We start from the raw sequence: 19,271 nt of genomic DNA, 5'->3' as shown, positions 1-19,271 counted from the left end.
TTAGCCAAGTGTAACCACAAACCCATTACCTACCCACACTACACATGCGGTTTCCCCACTGGCCGATGGCATACATTTCCTGGAGTTCTCTGATCATGATGACTACATCCATATGTTAAGCTGGGATGACACTGAGCCAGAGCCTATCATGTCAGATTGGATTTAGGAGATGGACAGAGTGACTTTAGGGCCTTGGATGCTTGTTTCATTCGGGTTAGTTCTCGAGGCGGCATCAGTACAGACTTCCACTGTTGAGCCATTGATTTTGCCATATTACAGCGTCCAGACGCCATTCATCTTGATCCTGGATGTTGAAAAGGTTTAAGCTCTGCATGTTGATAATTCGCAGACTCTGGATGTTTAGTATATTCTCCGAGGAGGTAGAGTGATGCGACAGCCACCTCCCACAACAACTAGGCCAATTGAGGGTACATCTGCTCCCGAGAAAGTCAGAGTAGAGGACGACGAGATTTTGAGGTAGCTACAGAGCATTCAGGCTCATATTTCCATATGGAGCCTGTTTCCATCCTCGAGCACTCACCGTAATGCTCTGATTCGAGCCCTTAGCCAAATCAGAGTCGAGACTACTACCACTCCTGAGGGTTTGATTCATATGATGACGGTCGACAGAGCCACATGCATTGTATTCTCGGATGACGACTTGCCACTAGAGGGCTCGGACCACACACGTCCCCTATATATATCTGTTGGTTGTTCAGGTTGCTGAGTCCCATCTATCCTTCTAGACAATGGCTCGGCCCTGAACGTTTGTCCTCTGGCCACCGCCATTGCCCTCGGCTATGCACCATCTGATTTCGGTCCTTCCACTCAGACTATTCGCGCGTATGACAGTACTTAGAGGGAGGTCATGGGCACACTAGAGACTGAGCTACTGATTGGTCCAACCGCTTTTGTCACCGTGTTTCAAGTTTTGAGGATTCCTACATCCTTTAACTTGCTTTTGGGCCGACCATGGATCCACAGAGCTGGGGTCATTCCTTCTTCCCTTCATCAGAAGGTGATGTTTATTCATGATGGTTAGGTCGTCATGGTGCAGTCTGTGGAAGATATGTTCATTTCTGCTGAGCCTGTACTTGAGATTAGTCGCACTGATGACGAACTTTTTCTGACCGGATTCACATTTGATGAGGTGCAGACCGTGGAGATAAAGGATTTCTATCGAGATTTCGTAGCCATGTCCTTTGACTTGCACAGTAGCACGGTGGTGCTCGATATGATGCGGAGTATGTCTTATCTTCCCGGCATGGGGTTAGGGCGGTGTCAGCACGAGCCTAGTGAGTTCATAGCCATCCTTGATCACGACGTACCATTCGGACTCGGGTTCATCCCCACTAAGGCCGATTATCGTTATATGGTGCGATTGCGCAAGGAGATGATGAGGGCTCGACTAACTCATACACCCTTTTATTATCTTGTTCACCCATATACCATGAGCCTAATAGATTACTTTATGAGGGCATCGGAGCCCCATGCACCATTTGATGAGATCATTGGAGGACTCAGCACCACCCAGGAGGTTGAGCTTCAACACCTCGTCCAGCAGTTACGATTGAGTGACGGAGCCCTGAGTACTTCGACTCCTGCGTTGATCACTCCTTCCTCTCCAGATCACACGAGCCTTATGACGTTTTGCTTCCTGGATGAGATCGATGATCACGGGACATTTTCCGAGATCAGCGACATAGTGGACGGAGCTGCGCCATGTGACAAGTACGTCGATGAGATGCTTGCGTTGAGCTTGAGCCAAATTGAGGAGATAGTCCAGCCTGAGCTCACTTCACCATTCGATCTTTTTGGGGTATCTTTCATCGAGATCGCTGAGGATGCTATAGCTGTTGTTGATTTAATTGATGGCACTGTTAGCCTTGTTGAGGGAGTGTTTGACTTTATGGACTCACTTCTTTCATTCGATGTCTTATCGAGATTTGTCTCCTATCATGACTATGTTTTTGACTTTTCATCTATGGATTTGAGCATTTTTGAGTATTTGCCTATCTCTTGTGATATTGATTTATCTGCACCACCTTCACCCACAACACATATATTTGACATTGATGATGAGATTGCACAGCATGATTCAGACGATGACTCATTTTCTGTTTTCGATTCGGATCCCGTTGATAAAAGAGTTTCACCGGCTGTAGGGGACACAAAGATTGTTGATTTCGGCACAGCAGATCAGCCTAGGGAGTTGAGGATCGGATCAGATCTATCTGTAGATGAGAAGGATAGCCTCATCTAGTTGCTCAAAGCATACTTGGACCTTTTCGCAGGCCTTGATCCATCTATCGTCCAACATCGTTTGCCACTTCTGCCCCATGCTAGACCGGTTAAGCAGAAGTTGAGATGATTGCACCCTCGTTGGAGTTTGCAAGTGAAAGAGGAGATCCGGAAGCAGCTCAGTGTAGGATTTTTGTCAGTGGTTGAGTACCTAGAGTGGTTGGCCAATGTCATCCATGTTCCCAAAAATGACGACAAGGTGAGAGTCTGTGTTGATTTCCGAGATCTTAATAAGGCCAGTCCTAAGGATGATTTTCCTCTCCCACACATCGACATGCTAGTTGACAATACGATAGGTCATTCGATGTTGTCTTTTATGGACGGATTTTTCGGGTATAGTCAAATCTTGATGGGTCCAGAGGACATGGAGAAGACGTCCTTCATTATCGAGTGGGGTACTTATTGCTATAGAGTCATGCCATTCGGATTGAAGAACGTAGGGGCCACCTATCAGAGAGCAACGACCACCCTCTTCCATGACATGATGCATCGGGATGTCGAGGTATATGTAGACGACATGATAGTGAAATCCCGAGACAGATTGGATCACCTAGCAGCTTTTGAGAGGTTCTTTGACAGGATCCGACAGTTCAGATTGAGACTGAATCCTAAGAAGTGCACTTTCGGAGTGACTTCTAGGAAACTCTTGGGGTATATGGTCAGTGAGAGAGGCATAGAGGTAGATCCGGATAAAATCAGAGCCATCCTTGACATGCTTGCACCAAGGATAGAGAGAGAGGTCAGAGGCTTCTTGGGTAGACTTCAGTACATTAGTAGATTCATCGCTAGATTGACAGACATCTGTGAGCCCATTTTCCAACTCTTGAGGAAGAGTCAACCTACTATTTGGGATGATCAGTGTCAGCGTGCATTTGAGAGGATTCGAGAGTACTTGTTGTCACCTCCAACCTTGGCACCTCCTACACCAGGCCGTCCTTTACTCCTATACCTATTCGTCTCAGACGTAGCCTTGGGATGTATGTTGGCTCAGTTCGATGATTCAGGCAAGGAGCGAGCCATTTATTATCTGAGTAAGACGATGCTAGACTACGAGACGAGATATGTCGTGATTGAGCGTTACTGATTGGCATTGGTTTGGGCCACTTGCCGATTGAGACATTATATGATCGAGTATTTAGTGCATTTGATATCCCGTCTAGATCCTCTGAGATATTTGTTTAACAAGCCCTCTTTGGTCGGTCGCCTCATGAGATGGTTGGTACTTCTGACTAAGTTTGACATCCATTATGTCACTCAAAAGTCCATTAGAGGGAGCATTGTCGTGGATCACCTAGTTTCTTTACCAGTTTCCGATGGCAGAGCCATTGATGACGACTTCCCAGACGAGGATGTCGCTGCTGTGACCAGTTTATCAGGCTGGCGCATGTACTTTGATGGTGCAGCCAACCATTCTGGATACGAGATAGGTGTCTTGTTAATATCCCCTCATGGTGATCACATTCCCAGATCTGTTCGTTTGGCATTCTTAGATCGACATCTTACCACGAACAACATTGTTGAGTATGAGGCTTGTATCTTGGGATTAGAGACGGCTCTCGAGCTCTGGATTAGATAGATGGAGGTGTTTGGTGACTCCAATATGGTATTGAGATAGATTTAAGGCAAGGAGAAGATTAGGGATGTGAAGCTTAGGCCTTACCACGCATATTTGGAGCTACTAGTTGGGAGATTTGATGATTTGAGATACACACATATGCCTAGAGCATAGAACCAGTTTGCTGATGCCTTAGCTACTTTGGCTTCCATGATTGATATTCCTATTGATGCCACTATTCACCTCTATTTTTAAAATTAAAATAAAATTAATATAAAATATTTAATATGATTTTTTTATGAAAAAATATATATCTATTTTATTTTAATATAAACAAAAAATTGTAAAATTTTAATCAAGCCATAAAGCTAGAACCATAGTAAACTAGAACCATATTCAATGATTCTGGTTTTACGATGGAGGAGATATGCAAGAGGTGAGATCACCCTGTATTTTTTATTATTTATTATTATTTTTTTTATGACATATCTCCCACATTTGAGAGTGTGTTTTTTTCTCATAGTGAAGAGTTCTCCTAACAAAAATTTAAAATAAAAAATAACATAAATATATTTCATGGAGTGGACCAGTGTACTTAGTTGACCAGGGACGACAGAATGACCTCTCGTGGAAGCAACCAGAGCATTGGATGCTCCATAACCAAAGTTTACTTCACTCACAAACTTGTGGCACAAGTTCATTATTTTAATTTCTATTATTTACTAGTAAAATTAAAATTTAATAAGTTTTTAAAAATAAATAAATGTGTTGATTTTTTTTTTGAATGCAAATATTATATATATATATATATATATATATATATATATATATATATATATATATATATAAAAACGCTAAATTGCTTTCTATCTGATAATATTTTTGGATTTAAATATGATATTAATTTTAAAATTAAATTATTTTTGTACAAATGATAAAAATATAAGAATATCTCAACTGACATTTTTAATTTTTTTTTTTTTTAAAGTGAATACATTAAATTGAGATTTGATATAAAAAAAAATTCTAGACTAATAAAAAAATATAGAAAAACTTAAAATTTTGGAATTCTGGAGAAAGAAAGAAGGGAAAGTTGTGTTTTCATGGACCAATTTGTTAAATATATGGTTTTTGGAACCCAGGTTTATGAAATATGAAAAATATCTTTCAATGTGGAAACTTATATGAGTTTCATGCACTCTGAGCCGGTTGTCTTTTTTCTACCAAGATTGCCCCTCTTAGTATCCAGGTCAGCAACAACTGAAGGGCACGTCAGCACGGGCTGAAACTGAACTGGTTGAAAACTCTAAAATCAAATGTTGAGCTTCCCACAAAAACACCCTAGCCGACGGTTCTTTCTTCCCTCTTTCTCATTTGATACCTATTACTCTCAGTTGTCTTCACTTCGTCACCAAGGTGATTTGAGCTTCCCAGAAAAACGATGTAGCCGACGCTTCAAGACCCTTGCCGACGGTTCTTTCTTCCTTTTCTCTCATTCCATACCCATTCCTCTCATCTGTCTTCACTTCGTCATCGCGGCGATTTGAGCTTCCCAGAAAAACGGTGTAGTCGACGGTTCTTTCTTCCCTCTCTCTCATTCCTTACCCGTTCCTCTCATTTGTTTTCACTTTGTCACCGAGCCGAAGCAGAGAACCATGTAGAGTGTTAAAAAAGTTATGTCATTTCAGTTGAGAAGGGCTTAATCCCATTTGTTTCATATCAGATTTTCTGTCTCGAGGTAACCCATTCCTTCCTTATTTTGCATTCGCATTTACATTCACGTAAATATGTTGTTTGTGTGGGTTTTTTATGAACTAGGTGTGGCTCAAATGTTGGCATTTAGGAGTTGGTACTAAATTTTTAAATCTGTTCGTAATAAATCACCATCATTTTTTTTCAATTCCATGCGTTTTCTGAGTTTTTACTGTTTTATTTGGATTGGCAAATTCTCGAAAATCTGTTGTTTTGATATAAAATGAAGGCAAGAATATGGGTTGGGAATTGTTTTTCTAAAAAACCCATTTGTTTTTGTTGTGGTTTAGAATTGGGAAAAACATATTTTGAATTGGTTTGCCAAAAAAGGAATTTTTTTTCCCAAACTGTTTTTGGGTATTGGGAAACAATGCATTTTTAGTGAAACCCATTTATTGGATTGTGTTTTTGGATTGGGTTATGCAGTGGATTACCAAAAGAGAACACTTTTTGGGGATGATGTATTTCTTCTGAGAGCGAAATAAGTGCTTCTGAAATGGTGATTTATAGATTCGAAATTACTCAGGTTTTTGGGTTTTTGGGATATTCATGGTTGGTGGGTGCTAACGTTTTCGTTGTTGTTTTTTTTTTTTTTGTATTTGTTTGATATGTATAGGTTAAATTCACGGCCCATTTCTTCAAATATTTTTGGTTAGTATATGTTACTCTTCTTGTTGATTAGTAATTGATATTGATTTAGAGATCTCTTTTAGAAGATGGAAATAGGAAATGCTATATAGGAACTATTGGTATCCATGCAGTGGTTTAATTTCCTTGATAATATATTTGGAACTAGGGAATGTAAGTAGAATGGATGAAATGCATTTTGATCTATATATTGTTTGTTTTGTTTGTCTGTGACTACTCCCATTTAGCACAAAATGATGTAGATTTGATAATTTTATCAGTTTGATTTTCATATATTTATATAAAATTACTTTAACTATTAGGCCTTAGAAAAAATGATATGGGTTTTCAGCAGTGAAAATTATCTAGTCAAATACCCAATGCAAGAATTGATATACGGGGGGCTCTTTCTCCGGCATAGAGACCCATGATGTGCCTAGTGTGGATGATGATGGTTTGGTTCGATCTATCACTGGAGAGGTTTTCTTCTCTCTAAATCCTCCACATACAAAGCACGCTCCCGAAAGGCCGAGGAAGAAGCGCATTAAGTCCCAATTTCAAGATAAACGCATTGTCTATTGCTCTCGTTGTCATATGTTTGGCCACAACAGAAAAAGCTGCAGGAATCCTTTACCCTAAATGCATATTTGTCACCTTATTGCATTATGTAGATCTTGTCTTACTCTATTTCAAGTATCTTTAGTGAATTGGTTGTCACCAAATCAACGTTACTATTTCAATATTTTGTACCTTTGCCTTCACTTGCTATGTTCATTGAGTTAAGTTATATTGCTTTGATTATTAATTTCTTTCACAATGTCTGAACTATGGTTGCACCACATCTTGTTTTATTGGTATTTACTCCAACCACATGTATTGCCTCCCATTACATTGCTTAAACCAATTTAACCAAACTGCAGTATATGTTTCCATGTATAAAGACTACTGCTTTGTTGTACAATATAGTACGCCTACGCAATAACATGAATTGTATACCATTGAATCAATGTATTTTGTTATTCTTAGTTTTTCCCTCATTTCCCCTTTCTCTTGCCACCACAACTTATCTTCACTTGTTTGTTAGTCTTCTCATAGTTTTGACAATTCTGATTTGTTCATTAGTGCATACTGACTTGAAACTAATTGTATAGGAGCGTGTTGAAAATTTGGGAAACATTTTTTTCCATCACTGTTCATAGTTTTCTTCTTCATGTTTTAGAGCTGTTGATCTTGTGCTAAACCAATGACATTAATATATATCACAATAATCTATTTGAAGTCATACGTGTCTCATTTTTACTCCTTTGTACAACTTTCATATCCATAGGCTTCAATGTTCATAAGGCCATTGATTACTTTGTAGGTTTCGAAACTCGTCGATTCAGTATCGCCATCCAAACATACTGATTATACACATGGCAACAGAAAAGAGAAAAAGGAAGGAGCATGTTCCACCAACATGCACACAGGTCGGCTAAACAGATTTCATTGAACAATGGCTCCAATCTTCAAATTCAGCTTAATTGGAAATTTGCATATATTGGATTTTTTTGTCACTAACCCATATTTCATTTTAACTGTAGGTTAAGCTTCCTAAGTCCCAATGTTCTGGGAAGAAATTCATAAATGCCATTGCACGCCTAGCCCCTGAAAAACAGCAAGCCATTAGAGAGATGGGCTTTGGGGGCCTACTGACTTTTGGTTGTCGCAAACTAAGATATGAGCTATGCGGGTGGCTCATATCTCAATATGACTTTACCTACCATAGACTTAATATGGAAACTGACAATGCTATCACTGTCAACGAAGAACATGTCAACAGAGTGATGGGCATCCCTAACTCCGGGCTAGATGTGGTTATCCTTAAGAGAACAACCTCGTCCAATCGCACATACACTCTCAGGGTACTGGAGCAAAACCTTGAGAATTTGCCCGTGTGTGATGATTTTTTAAAATCATTTTTAATTTTTTCATGTGCCACTCTACTAGCACCTAACTCAAAGCTTGAAGGAAGCCATGACCTTTGGGACACCATATGGGATGGTGATGTTGGTGTCCAAAGGAATTGGGCAAAGTTTCTGCTGAAACACTTAGAAGATGGAATCAAGGAATATCGACAAAAGCAGCCTACTTACATCCAAGGCTGCCTCATGTTCCTCCAGGTACAGTTTAGGCTCCAACACCTTTTGCAATTAGTATGAACTTAGTTTACATTTTAATTTGAATGTCATGCTTACTGCAATTTGCTTTTTTAATGCTCCTTGTTTCATATACTACCCTTGGACAGCTGTTCTACATGGCATACTTCTACATGCCATCAGTCAATGTTGAAGTGACCAGCCCGCTAGCTGCTGCATGGACTAACGATGTAATGAAACACCAATTAGCAGCTGAAATATCAACATTCGGTGGTTATGGATATGTGCATGTATGCTCTAACTCAACAAAGCTTTCCCTACTAGTTAAATTACCATTTAGCCTCGCACCAGTAATAACCAATTTGTTGATTGTCTCATTGAAATAATGATGCAAGACACAGGCATAAGAGCGAGCACAAAGCACAGCCAATATGAATGTACCATCAATAGCCTCAACCTCTACAGCTGATGACGATGCTACAGAGGTAGTTCTTCTTCACTAACCACTCATACAAGTTCTTCTATACAATGCATACAATACTATTCTAAAACTATTCTATTTTCCACTATGTAATAGGTTATTGAAGCCCGTGTCATTGACACATTGGAGAGTATGCTACGATTAGCTTCCTCTCTAGCGCGGGATGTTGCTGCACTATGTTCCCGCCGAAGTGGATCAGAGGGGATATCTTCAATCCTTTGCCCAAAAGCAGAGCACCACGCTGAATATCAACCAATACGCGAAACACCTGGCAAGCAGACGTCAACTGACGAAATGGAACCACAAGATAGCCTCGCACCAACCCCCCATTCTCCAATTGGAATGGAACCGTCACCAAAAGCCACTCATTTCGAGCCAATGGCCCCACAGTCTCATGCAGAGGCATTGCTTCCACCACAAGTGACAATAGAAGAAGCGCGAGAATGTGATAGGGTAGGTGGGAGTGGTAATCAAGCCATTAAACCTTCATCTATCAAGAGATTTAAGCAGACTGGTAAGAGGATTGTGAAGCGTCCTCTCACTTGCAAAAGTCCATTTGTCACCCAATGTGTTAAACAATTCCCTAAAATCCCCCATGCTCATCGGGTAGTATCGGATTACGCTTTGGCAGAAATTGGTGATCCTAGGTACATTTCATTTTTCTAAAAATAATTCTTACAATCATTTAATATGTGAATAACTTTACATCATTATGACATAATTCATTTTCAATCATTGTAGCGAGATTTTATGCGAGATGTATGGGATGTACATTACCCGAGAAGAAATTTCTTGTCTAAATGCAGGGCGGTGGGTTAATTCAGTAGTAAGTTACTTATCTTTATGTTGAATTAAATTCAAAATTAATAGGTCATATAATGTATAAAGTGTTGATGGGGTTGTAAAATATGTTCATTTCCACAACTTTGTCAGATTGTGGCGATTGTCTCTCGCATGATGAATGGACAACAAGCACCACCAGCGCGCACACACTATTTTGATCCTTCGTTCTCGGTGAACCCTCTAATATCCTAAATTGACATAGTCTAAAAATAGAATAGCATTTGTTGATGTTTGTATTGATTAACCCCACCCGTGAACAGGTGATTCGGACCAACTTGAAAACAAATGCAACTAGCCAGGTGATCATGGATAGATGTCGCATGTATCTGGATGCTGGTATATTGGGCCATGATTTGGGGACATGTGACATGGTAAATAACGATTGTTAAATTTCATTTCCATAGTAATATATGCAATGGCATTGGACATGACTATTATCTTATAACATAAAAGGTAATAACTCTTTTATGATAATGTAGATGTTCATCCCGATTTGTGAGTACAATCACTAGCACGTGCATGTTGTTAATCAGCTGGAAGAGTTGAAATTCTTTCATCTTTGCCCTTGAGGCGAGGAAACAGTATTAGTGCTGCAACAAGGCGATTATCTATGACAATCAATAAAGCACTGCATGCATATAGAATTCATATGGACGTGGATGTCTCAACTTTTGTGCATGTCCAACCACACCTTGTGCAATAGCTAAATGGGTAAAATATTCATATATTCTAACCAAAACGGACATTTGAGGTGAATTTTTTTTTCTTAGATTTCTATCATCTACATGACAAGCCTAAATGTGATGTGTTATAGGTTCGATTGTGGTATCCTTGCACTAAAGTTCATGGAATTTTGGAATGGGGAGACCTTAACTACTTTAGTGGCAGAGGTTAGAGCTGGTTTACATCCTAATTGGTTTTGTTTTTTTTTTTAAAAAAAAAAACAGTATGAAATAAGTTTTTCCCATTTCTGTAGGACAAGCTGAACATGTACAGACTCCAGCTAGTTGTGGAACTAGTGCTCAATGAATGCAACACTGTTAGAGATAAAATTATGGCCTCCTGTCATTTGTGACTTCATGGTTGATGATAAGTTTTTTCCTATCTGATGCTACTTACCATATAAAGCAATACTTGATTGTAGTTTGTCCACAGATGACTGAATTCATATCTTGTTATGTGATGATGTGATTTTGTTCCCATTCTAAAACCATTATTTATGTTCTATATTTATTGTATCTTATTAAGTATACAACATCCCATTGTAACAATGACAGTATGGTGATGCTGAATGTCAGAACTTTATGTACAACAATAGGCAACGCGTAAGAGAAAGAAAGACTGCATGGTGATGCTGTTGCTATAGCTTACGCGTAAGGTTATCCTCTTTCTTCAGATTGTATGAAGCAAACTTGGTTTACCATATGATCAAAATTAGGACACGGATAAATCAATTATTCAATCCTCTTCAAATGAGGAGATTCATCACTATAATAGGGTTGTTCATTAATGTGAAATATTGTATAGGAAAGGGAGTAGGAAAGGAGTTGTTCATTATTCTTGGGCATCTTCTGTCAATGTTATAGGTAGGTTGGAGGTTTCTTTGGTTTGTTGACTATATTAGAAACGTTTTGCTGATGTACAAATTTCAAGGACTATGTTTGTGTTTTGTTTTATATAGGAAATCCTAATAGAGATAAGGCATTTGTTACATATCCTTTCAATTTTTTCCCTGTTCCATCCCAGTGTCCTCTACAAATATAGTTAAAAAATAATGATCCTTTGTTGAAGTAGAATGTTACAAACCATGGTGACAAATTCAGGTGTCATGGGTGATGGTGAAGACATTGGATGGTATTCGTAATGAATCATTAAAGACTATTGGCACTGGTGATTTTTTTAGATTGTCATGTGCTGAGATAATTCTTTGTTACATATCACGAGTTTTTTTTCTTTTAGTTAATAAAAATCTGATAAAATCGTCTCATGAAAAATATTGACAAAAGAACAACATTTCTCGAATGTCCATTTAGGTAGTACATGAGGTACATTAAGCTAGTACCTCAGGGTCTTAAGGTAGTACCTCATGTGCATTAAGGTAGTACCTTAAATTTCTGATGATTACATAAGCTATCGAATGAGTAAGCAAGAAGAACATAACAATGGCATGCTGTAATATGTAATGCAATGAACTAATTGTAGCTTAAGTCATAGAAGAGCAACATTTCTCCAAGGTGCCTTAAGGTAGTACTTGAGGTACCTTAAGGTAGTACCTCATGTGCATTAAGGTAGTACCTCATGTGCATTAAGGTAGTACCTTAAATTTTTTATGATTACATAAGCTACCGAATGAGTGAGCAATAAGAATATAATAATGGCATGTTGTAATATGTAATGCAATGAACTAATTCTGACTTAAATCATAGAAGAGCAACATTTCTCTAAGGTGCCTTAAGGTAGTACCTGAGGTACATTAATGTAGTACCTCAGGTCATTAAGGTAGTACCTCATATGCATTAAGGTAGTATCTCAAATTTCTGATGATTACATAAGCTATCGAATGAGTAAGCAATAAGAACACAACATTGTCATGCTATAATATGTAATGCAATGAACTAATTCTGACTGAAGTCATAGAAGAACAACATGTCTCCAAGCTGCCTTAAGGTAGTACCTGATGTACATTAAGGTAGTACCTCAGGGTCATTAAGGTAGTACTTGAGGTGCATTAAGGTAGTACCTTAAATTTATGATGATTACATAAGCTACCGAATGAGTAAGCAATAAGAACATAACAATGCCACGCTGCAATATGTAATGCAATGAACTAATTCTAACTTAAGTCATAGAAGAGCAACATTTCTCCAAGGTGCCTTAAGTTCGTACTTGAGGTACATTAAGGTAGTACCTCATGATCATTAAGGTAGTACCTTAAATTTATGATGATTACATAAGCTACCGATGGAGTAACTGATAAAAACAGAACAATGTCATGTTGCACTCTGTAATGCAATGAACTAATTGTGGCTTAAGTCACAGAAGAGCAACATTTCTCCAATATGCATTAAGGTAGTACCTGAGGTACATTAAGGTAGTACCTCAGGGTCATTAATGTAGTACCTGAGGTGCATTAAGGTAGTACCTTAAATTTCTGATGATTACATAAGCTATCGAATGAGTAAGCAATAAGAACATAACAATGTCATGCTCCAATTTATAATGCAATGAAAGAATTATGTCTTCATTGACGAAAGATGTACACTCAAAATCCAACAAACATTACAAATTCACAAATTCTACCAACAATTTCTACTAACCATCACATAATTTATGCATTTTAATTCTTATTATCATTATTATTATTTTATTCTCAACAAATATGATTCAATTATCAAGTTTTTTTTGCCAAAAGTTGATCTTGCCTAATTATAGCCATCAATAATTACCATCACTCTAAAAATCTCAAAAAATACACAAGTTTTCCACCGAATTTCTATATATCTCCAGAACATTCTTTTCACAATAAAAAATAAATTCTCACTTTCATTTTTTCATTTCATTAGTCTCCAAACCACAAAAAAACCTAGATCGAATTTTCGATCATGCGCTCCAAAATCCACATGCACCTCAAGCTATGGCCTCATCGATGCACAAAAAAGTTCTTAATACAACAACCACTCGAAAATCACTACTCTACTCCATTTTAAACAAAAATAAATAAAAATTATTAACACAACAACCCTAAATACAAATTAATTACCTTCACATTTTATATGGAGGTTAGGAAAAACTGCAATCCAATGAGACGAAGACAGATTTCTTCTTCATGAAGCCAATATATCAGAGGTGTCGTTTCCATTCGGGTTCGCTAGCCTAAACCAGATTGTTATGTTCTCATAGGTTACTCCAACGGTACCTTATGTAATCATAAGAAATTTCAGGTACTACCTTAATGCACATAAGGTACTATCTTAATGGTCTTCAGGTACTACCTTAATGTAGTAAATCAAACCAAACAAACCTCCCAACTTACCAATAACATTAACAGAAGATGCTATGTAAAAGCTTACACAATAACTAAATATGAAAGGAAAGTCGTCAAACAATTTACTAATGTGAGTATAGAAGGATAAACTAAAACTGCATCAGTGTACAAACAAATAGGTTCCAGTCTATGTTTGTTGTTCTCTTATGAAATTAGTACCATATCCCACAATAAACCTATCACTTTGGATCACATCTTACAATCACAGTTGTTGTCCAATCAGTCGCCAATACAACACTGACCAACACCCTTAACTATAATAAAAGAACAAATATTGAGTGTTGTCCATGTTCCTACTCCCTTCCTTTACAATATTGAAGGAAAAATGAACAGCCCTATTACATTGCTGTTACTGCATCCCATATGCTCCAGCAGCAGCATTACCAGGTACTCTTCCTTTCCCTTACACGTTGGCCATTCTTGTACATAAAGGCCTCATATTCAGCATAACCCAACTGCCACTGTTACAATGGGATGTGGAATACTTCATTAGATACATCACATATAGAACATAAATAATGGTTTTACAATTGGAACAAATCACATCAGCACACAACATGATATGAATTAATAAATTTTGGACAAACTACAATCAACCCTTGGTCATTTTGGTACGTAGCAGCAGATAGGAAGAAACTTATCATGAACTATGAAGTTACAAATGACATGCGGCCATAATTGTATCTCTGACACTGTTGCGTTCATTGAGCACTAGTTGCAGCACTAGCTGGAGTCTGTACATGTTCGTCTTGTCCTACGGAAATGGGAAAAAATTATTCCATGCGGTTGGGAAAAAAACAAAGAAAAACAGTCCAAGTTTGACAGTGTAAACTAACTCTAACCTCTACCACTGAAGTAGTTAAGGTCGTCCCATTCCAAAATTCCATGAACTTTAGAACGAGGACACCACAATCGGACCTATAACACATCAGAAATGTGTTAGATGATAGAAATCTGATAAATCAAACTATTTAGAAATGTTTGTTTTCGTTGGAATATCTGAATACTTTACCCATTCAGCTGTTGGAGAAGGTGTGGTTGGACATGCACAAAACTTGAGACATCCGCATGCATATGGATTCTATATGCATGCAGTGCTTTGTGGAGTGCCATTGATAATCGTCGTGTTGTAGCACTGATGTTGTTGCCCCGCCTTAGGGGCAATGACGAAAGTATCTCAACTCTTCCAGCTACAAAATTAACAACATGCTCGTGCCAGTGATTATTCTCGCAAACCGGGATGAACATCTCCATAACAATTCAAGAGTTATTAGCTTTTATGTCATTACTTTATAGTCATTCCCAATACCCTTGCATTTATTACTATGGAATTGAACTTTAGCTATGTTCATTTACCATGTCACATGAACTAAGAAGATCATGGCCCAATGTGTCAGGATCCAGATACATAGCGCATCTTTCCAAGATGACTTGCGTGGTTGCATTAGATTTGAGGTTGCTCAGAACAACCTGTTCAAGGGTGAGGTGAATCAATACAAACATCAACATCTACTCTTCTAGTTTCAAACCAAGTGAATTTAGGATATTAGAGGGCTCACCGAGAATGAAGGCTCAAAAAAGTGTGCGCGAGGTGGTGGTGCTTGCTGTCCATTCATTATGCGAGAGACAATCGCAACAATCTGCCAAAGTTGTGTAAAATAACATATTTTACAACCTCCATCAACACTTTATCGATTCATATGACTTATTAATTGTGAATTTAGTAAGGCATAAGGATAAGTAACCTACCATTGAATTAACCCACCGCCCTGCATTTAGACAAGAAAGTTCCTCCCGTCTAATGTACATCCCATACATGTCGCACAAAATCTCACTACAATGACATGAAAGTAAATTTGTCATTATGATGTAGAGTTATTAACCTATAAAATGATTATAAGAATGAGTTTTAGAAATCTTAAGTGTACCTAGGATCACCCATTTCAGCCAAAGCATAATCTGCTACTACCCGATCTGCATGAGGTATTTTTGGGAATTGTTTAACACATTGGGCGACAAATGAACTTTTGCAAGCGGGAGGATGCTTGACAATCCACTTAGCGGTCTGCTTATATCTCTTCATCGATGAAGGTTTAGGGGCTTGGATGCCACTCCCACCTGCGCCTTCACCATCTTCTGCATCCTCTACTGTCACTTCAGCTGGAAGGGATGCCTCTGCCTAAGACTGTGGGACCAGTGGCTCGGAATAAGTGGGAGCTGGTGATGGTCCCATTCCAACTAGCGAATGGGGGGTTGGTACGAGGTTGTCTTCTGGTTCAATTTCCTCAGTTGATGGCTGCCTCAATGGTATTGGCCGCATTGGTTGATCTTTAGTGTGGTGCTCTATTGATGGGCAAGGAACGAAAGAATTCCCCTCTGATCCACTGGGCCGGCAACGTAATGCACCCACATCCCGCACCAAAGACAAAGCTAATCTAAGCATAGTCTCTGATGTCTCATTGATGTGGGCTTTGATAACCTATTATAAAGTGGAACAACAAATATTATAAGCATAGTATTGTATGGAGTCTGTATGGAACAACATGTATGAGTGGTTAGTGGCTATGCAATACCTCTGTAGCATCGTCACCGGCTGTGGAGGTCGAGGCTACTGATGGTAGCAATATGTGAGGTGTGCTTTGTGGCTGCTCCTGTGCCTGCACAATGCACCATCAGTTGAATTAGAGAAGCAACAAATTGGGACTGACTTGAATAAGCTACTATGGTCATTTAACTAATACGAAAAGCTATGTTCATTTATAGCATAGATCCACATGCCCATATCCACTGAAAGTTGATATTTCAGCCGCTAAGCGGCGCTTTATGACATCGTCACTCCATGCGGCAGCAAGCGGCCGGGTCACCTCAACAATAACTGATGGCATATAGAAGAATGCCATATAAAAGAGCTGTACAAGGGTAGTATACGAAACAATAAGCATTAAATTATGGAATTGCAGTAACGATGAGTTTTAAAATAAAATGTAAACAAAGTTGAACCTAATTGCAGAATACTGTGGACCCTTGATTGTACCTGGAGGAACATGAGGCAGCCTCGGATGTAAGTAGGTTGCTTTTGCCGATATTCCCTAATGCCGTCCTCTAAGTGTTGCAACAGAAACTTAGCCCAATTCCTTTGGACACCAAGATCAGAATCCCATTTGGTGTCCTATAGGTCATGGCTTCCTTCAAGTTTGGAATTAGGTGCCAACAGAGTGGCACAAGAAAAAATTAAAAATGTTTTTAAAAAATCATCACCAACGGGCAGATTGTCAAGGTTTTGCTCCAAAACCCTGAGAGTGTATGTGCGGTTGGAGGGGCCTGTTCTTTTAACAATAACCAAGTCTTCCCCGGTGTTAGGGATGCCCATGACTTGGCTGACATGTTGTTCATTAACATTGACAGCACTGCCAGTTGCCATTTTAAGCCTGTGGTAGGTAAAGTCATATTGAGATATGAGCCACCCGCACAGCTCATATCTCATCTCTCGATAGGCAAATGTTAGCAGGCCCCCAAATCCCATATCTATGATGGCTTGGTGTTTTTCTGGTGGTAAGCGCGCAATCACAGTGATGAATTTCCTTCCAGAACATCGGGACTTTGGGAGCTTTTCCTACAGTTAAAATTAAATATTGGTCAGTGATAGGAAAATAGAATATATGGAAATATGCATTAAAGGTGAAATTGAAGATTGAATGCATTGTTGAATGAAATCCGTGTTGCCGACATGTGCACATGTTGCAAGGACATGTTCCTTCATTTTCCTCCTTTCCATTGCCATGCCTAGAATAAGATGACCTTCTCGTTCAGATGGATATAATGGAAGCGCAATTAATTAAACCTGCAAAGTAAGAACTGTTAGCGTACAGTTGTGGCTGGTATTGCACAAGCCATGAAGAAGTGTGGTGAAAAATAAATTTTGTTAGAGTGCATGGGAACACAAATGATGCCACTCATTCAAAGTATTTATTTTCGGATAATTAAATGATGCCACCAAATGATACATGGGAACACAAACTGTAGTATGGTTAAAATGGCTTAAGCAATGTAATCTTAGCAAATACATGGGATTTGAGTAAATACCATTAAAACAAGATGTGGTGCAAACATAGTTCGGACTTTGTGAAAGAACTGAATCAGCAGAGAAATATAATGTAACTCAATGAACATTGCAGGTGAATGGAAAGGCACAAAACACTCAAATAGTAACGATGATTGGGTGACAACCAGTTAGTTGAAATAGAGTAATACAAGATCAGCATAATGCAATAAGTAGACAGATATGCATTTAGGGCAAAGGATTTTTTCAGGTTTTTCTGTTGTGGCCGGACATATGACAACGAGAGCAATAAATATTCCGTTTATATTGAAATTGAGACTCAATGCGCTTCTTCCTTGGCCTTCCGGGAGCGCGCTTTGTATGTGGAGGCTTTAGAGAGAAGAACACTTCCTCGGTGATAGATCGAACCAAACCATCATTGTCCACAGTAGGCATGTCATGGGTCTCTATGCCGGAGAAAGAGCCCCCATATATCAACTCTTGCATTGGGTATTTGTAGCAATCATCGACGAAATCAGTAACATTTTGACCAATGGAAATAATGACGGCCGTGGCATGCTCACAAGGGATTCCCAACATTTGCCAACCCCTACAAGTGCATGTACGGTTCAAAATGTCTACATTCAACAAGGCTCTCCCGATACATACCCAAAATACTCCATTCTTGAACGGTGTGACTGGATACACCGCACCCTTTGCAATATTTTCCTGCACCTTAGCTTCAATTTTTGGCCCTATACACCCTTTCCAATTCTTGGACTCTTCTTGATGCTTCACAAGCATAGAAGCTAACTTGGACATGTGCTCCAATAAAAAGTTACAAATAGAGTGATGTCTTTCAATCCGTAACCAAGCATTAAATGACTCGGCAAGGTTCGTAGTCATTTTATCCCATCTTTGTTTTGGGAATTTTGACATGGCCCAATGGTGCGGCGCATTTTCTTCAACCCATTGTGGACCAGCATTTTTCACGTGCGTCCCCACTCGATCGGCGAGACTCGCTTTTTATTTGTGAAAAATTAATTTTAAAAAAAGTTGGAGTCGCCACTTATTTTATTTTTTATTTTTGAAGGGAAAATAAAACAAGAAATAAAACCCTAAAAAAAATGACTCCATAATTTTTGGAAAAGCGTGTCTTTGAAAACCCAAGTCTTGGTCCGGGGATCAGGTTACTTATTGGGAAGGTACCTCTAGGAGGTAGCACCCCTCTAAGCCCTAAAGAGGTCTCTACTGACTAAGTTAAGGGGAATATGGCAATTAATCGGTTAGTTATGGATACCTAAGTAGGCTAGGTGATTTCAAAAGATTTGCATGCTAAACAAGATCAAATCACAAAAACAGAGAGTTAGGGTGCGTACCTGAACCGCTCTTCAAGCGCTATCATAAAACATCAGAGTTAGTATAGAAGTATAACACACATTATATGTATTTTATCAAAGATGATCAAACAAGCATCAAGACAATCAATT

The 19,271-nt window shown here is 38.8% G+C and overlaps 1 protein-coding gene and 1 long non-coding RNA gene across 2 annotated transcripts; both read right to left on the bottom strand.

The window, feature by feature from the left end:
- Positions 1–15,107: 15,107 nt before the first annotated feature.
- On the bottom strand, positions 15,108–15,756 carry LOC109121734 (uncharacterized). The gene is made up of 3 exons (XR_009465330.1): positions 15,671–15,756; positions 15,302–15,576; positions 15,108–15,212 (listed from the first exon to the last, which is right to left on the bottom strand). It is a non-coding gene; the product is annotated as an uncharacterized LOC109121734 (long non-coding RNA).
- A 2,292-nt stretch (positions 15,757–18,048) lies between these two features.
- LOC104877690 (uncharacterized) lies at positions 18,049–18,603 on the bottom strand. Its single transcript, XM_010646467.1, has one exon. The coding sequence runs from the start codon at positions 18,601–18,603 to the stop codon at positions 18,049–18,051; it is 555 nt and encodes a 184-aa protein (XP_010644769.1).
- Positions 18,604–19,271: the final 668 nt, after the last annotated feature.

This window comes from Vitis vinifera, chromosome 19 (genome assembly GCF_030704535.1).
Source record: "Vitis vinifera cultivar Pinot Noir 40024 chromosome 19, ASM3070453v1".
In the NCBI taxonomy this organism is placed as follows: Eukaryota; Viridiplantae; Streptophyta; class Magnoliopsida; order Vitales; family Vitaceae; genus Vitis; species Vitis vinifera.
Note: the sequence above shows the minus strand (reverse complement) of the source record. Positions and strands in the feature narration are given on the sequence as shown.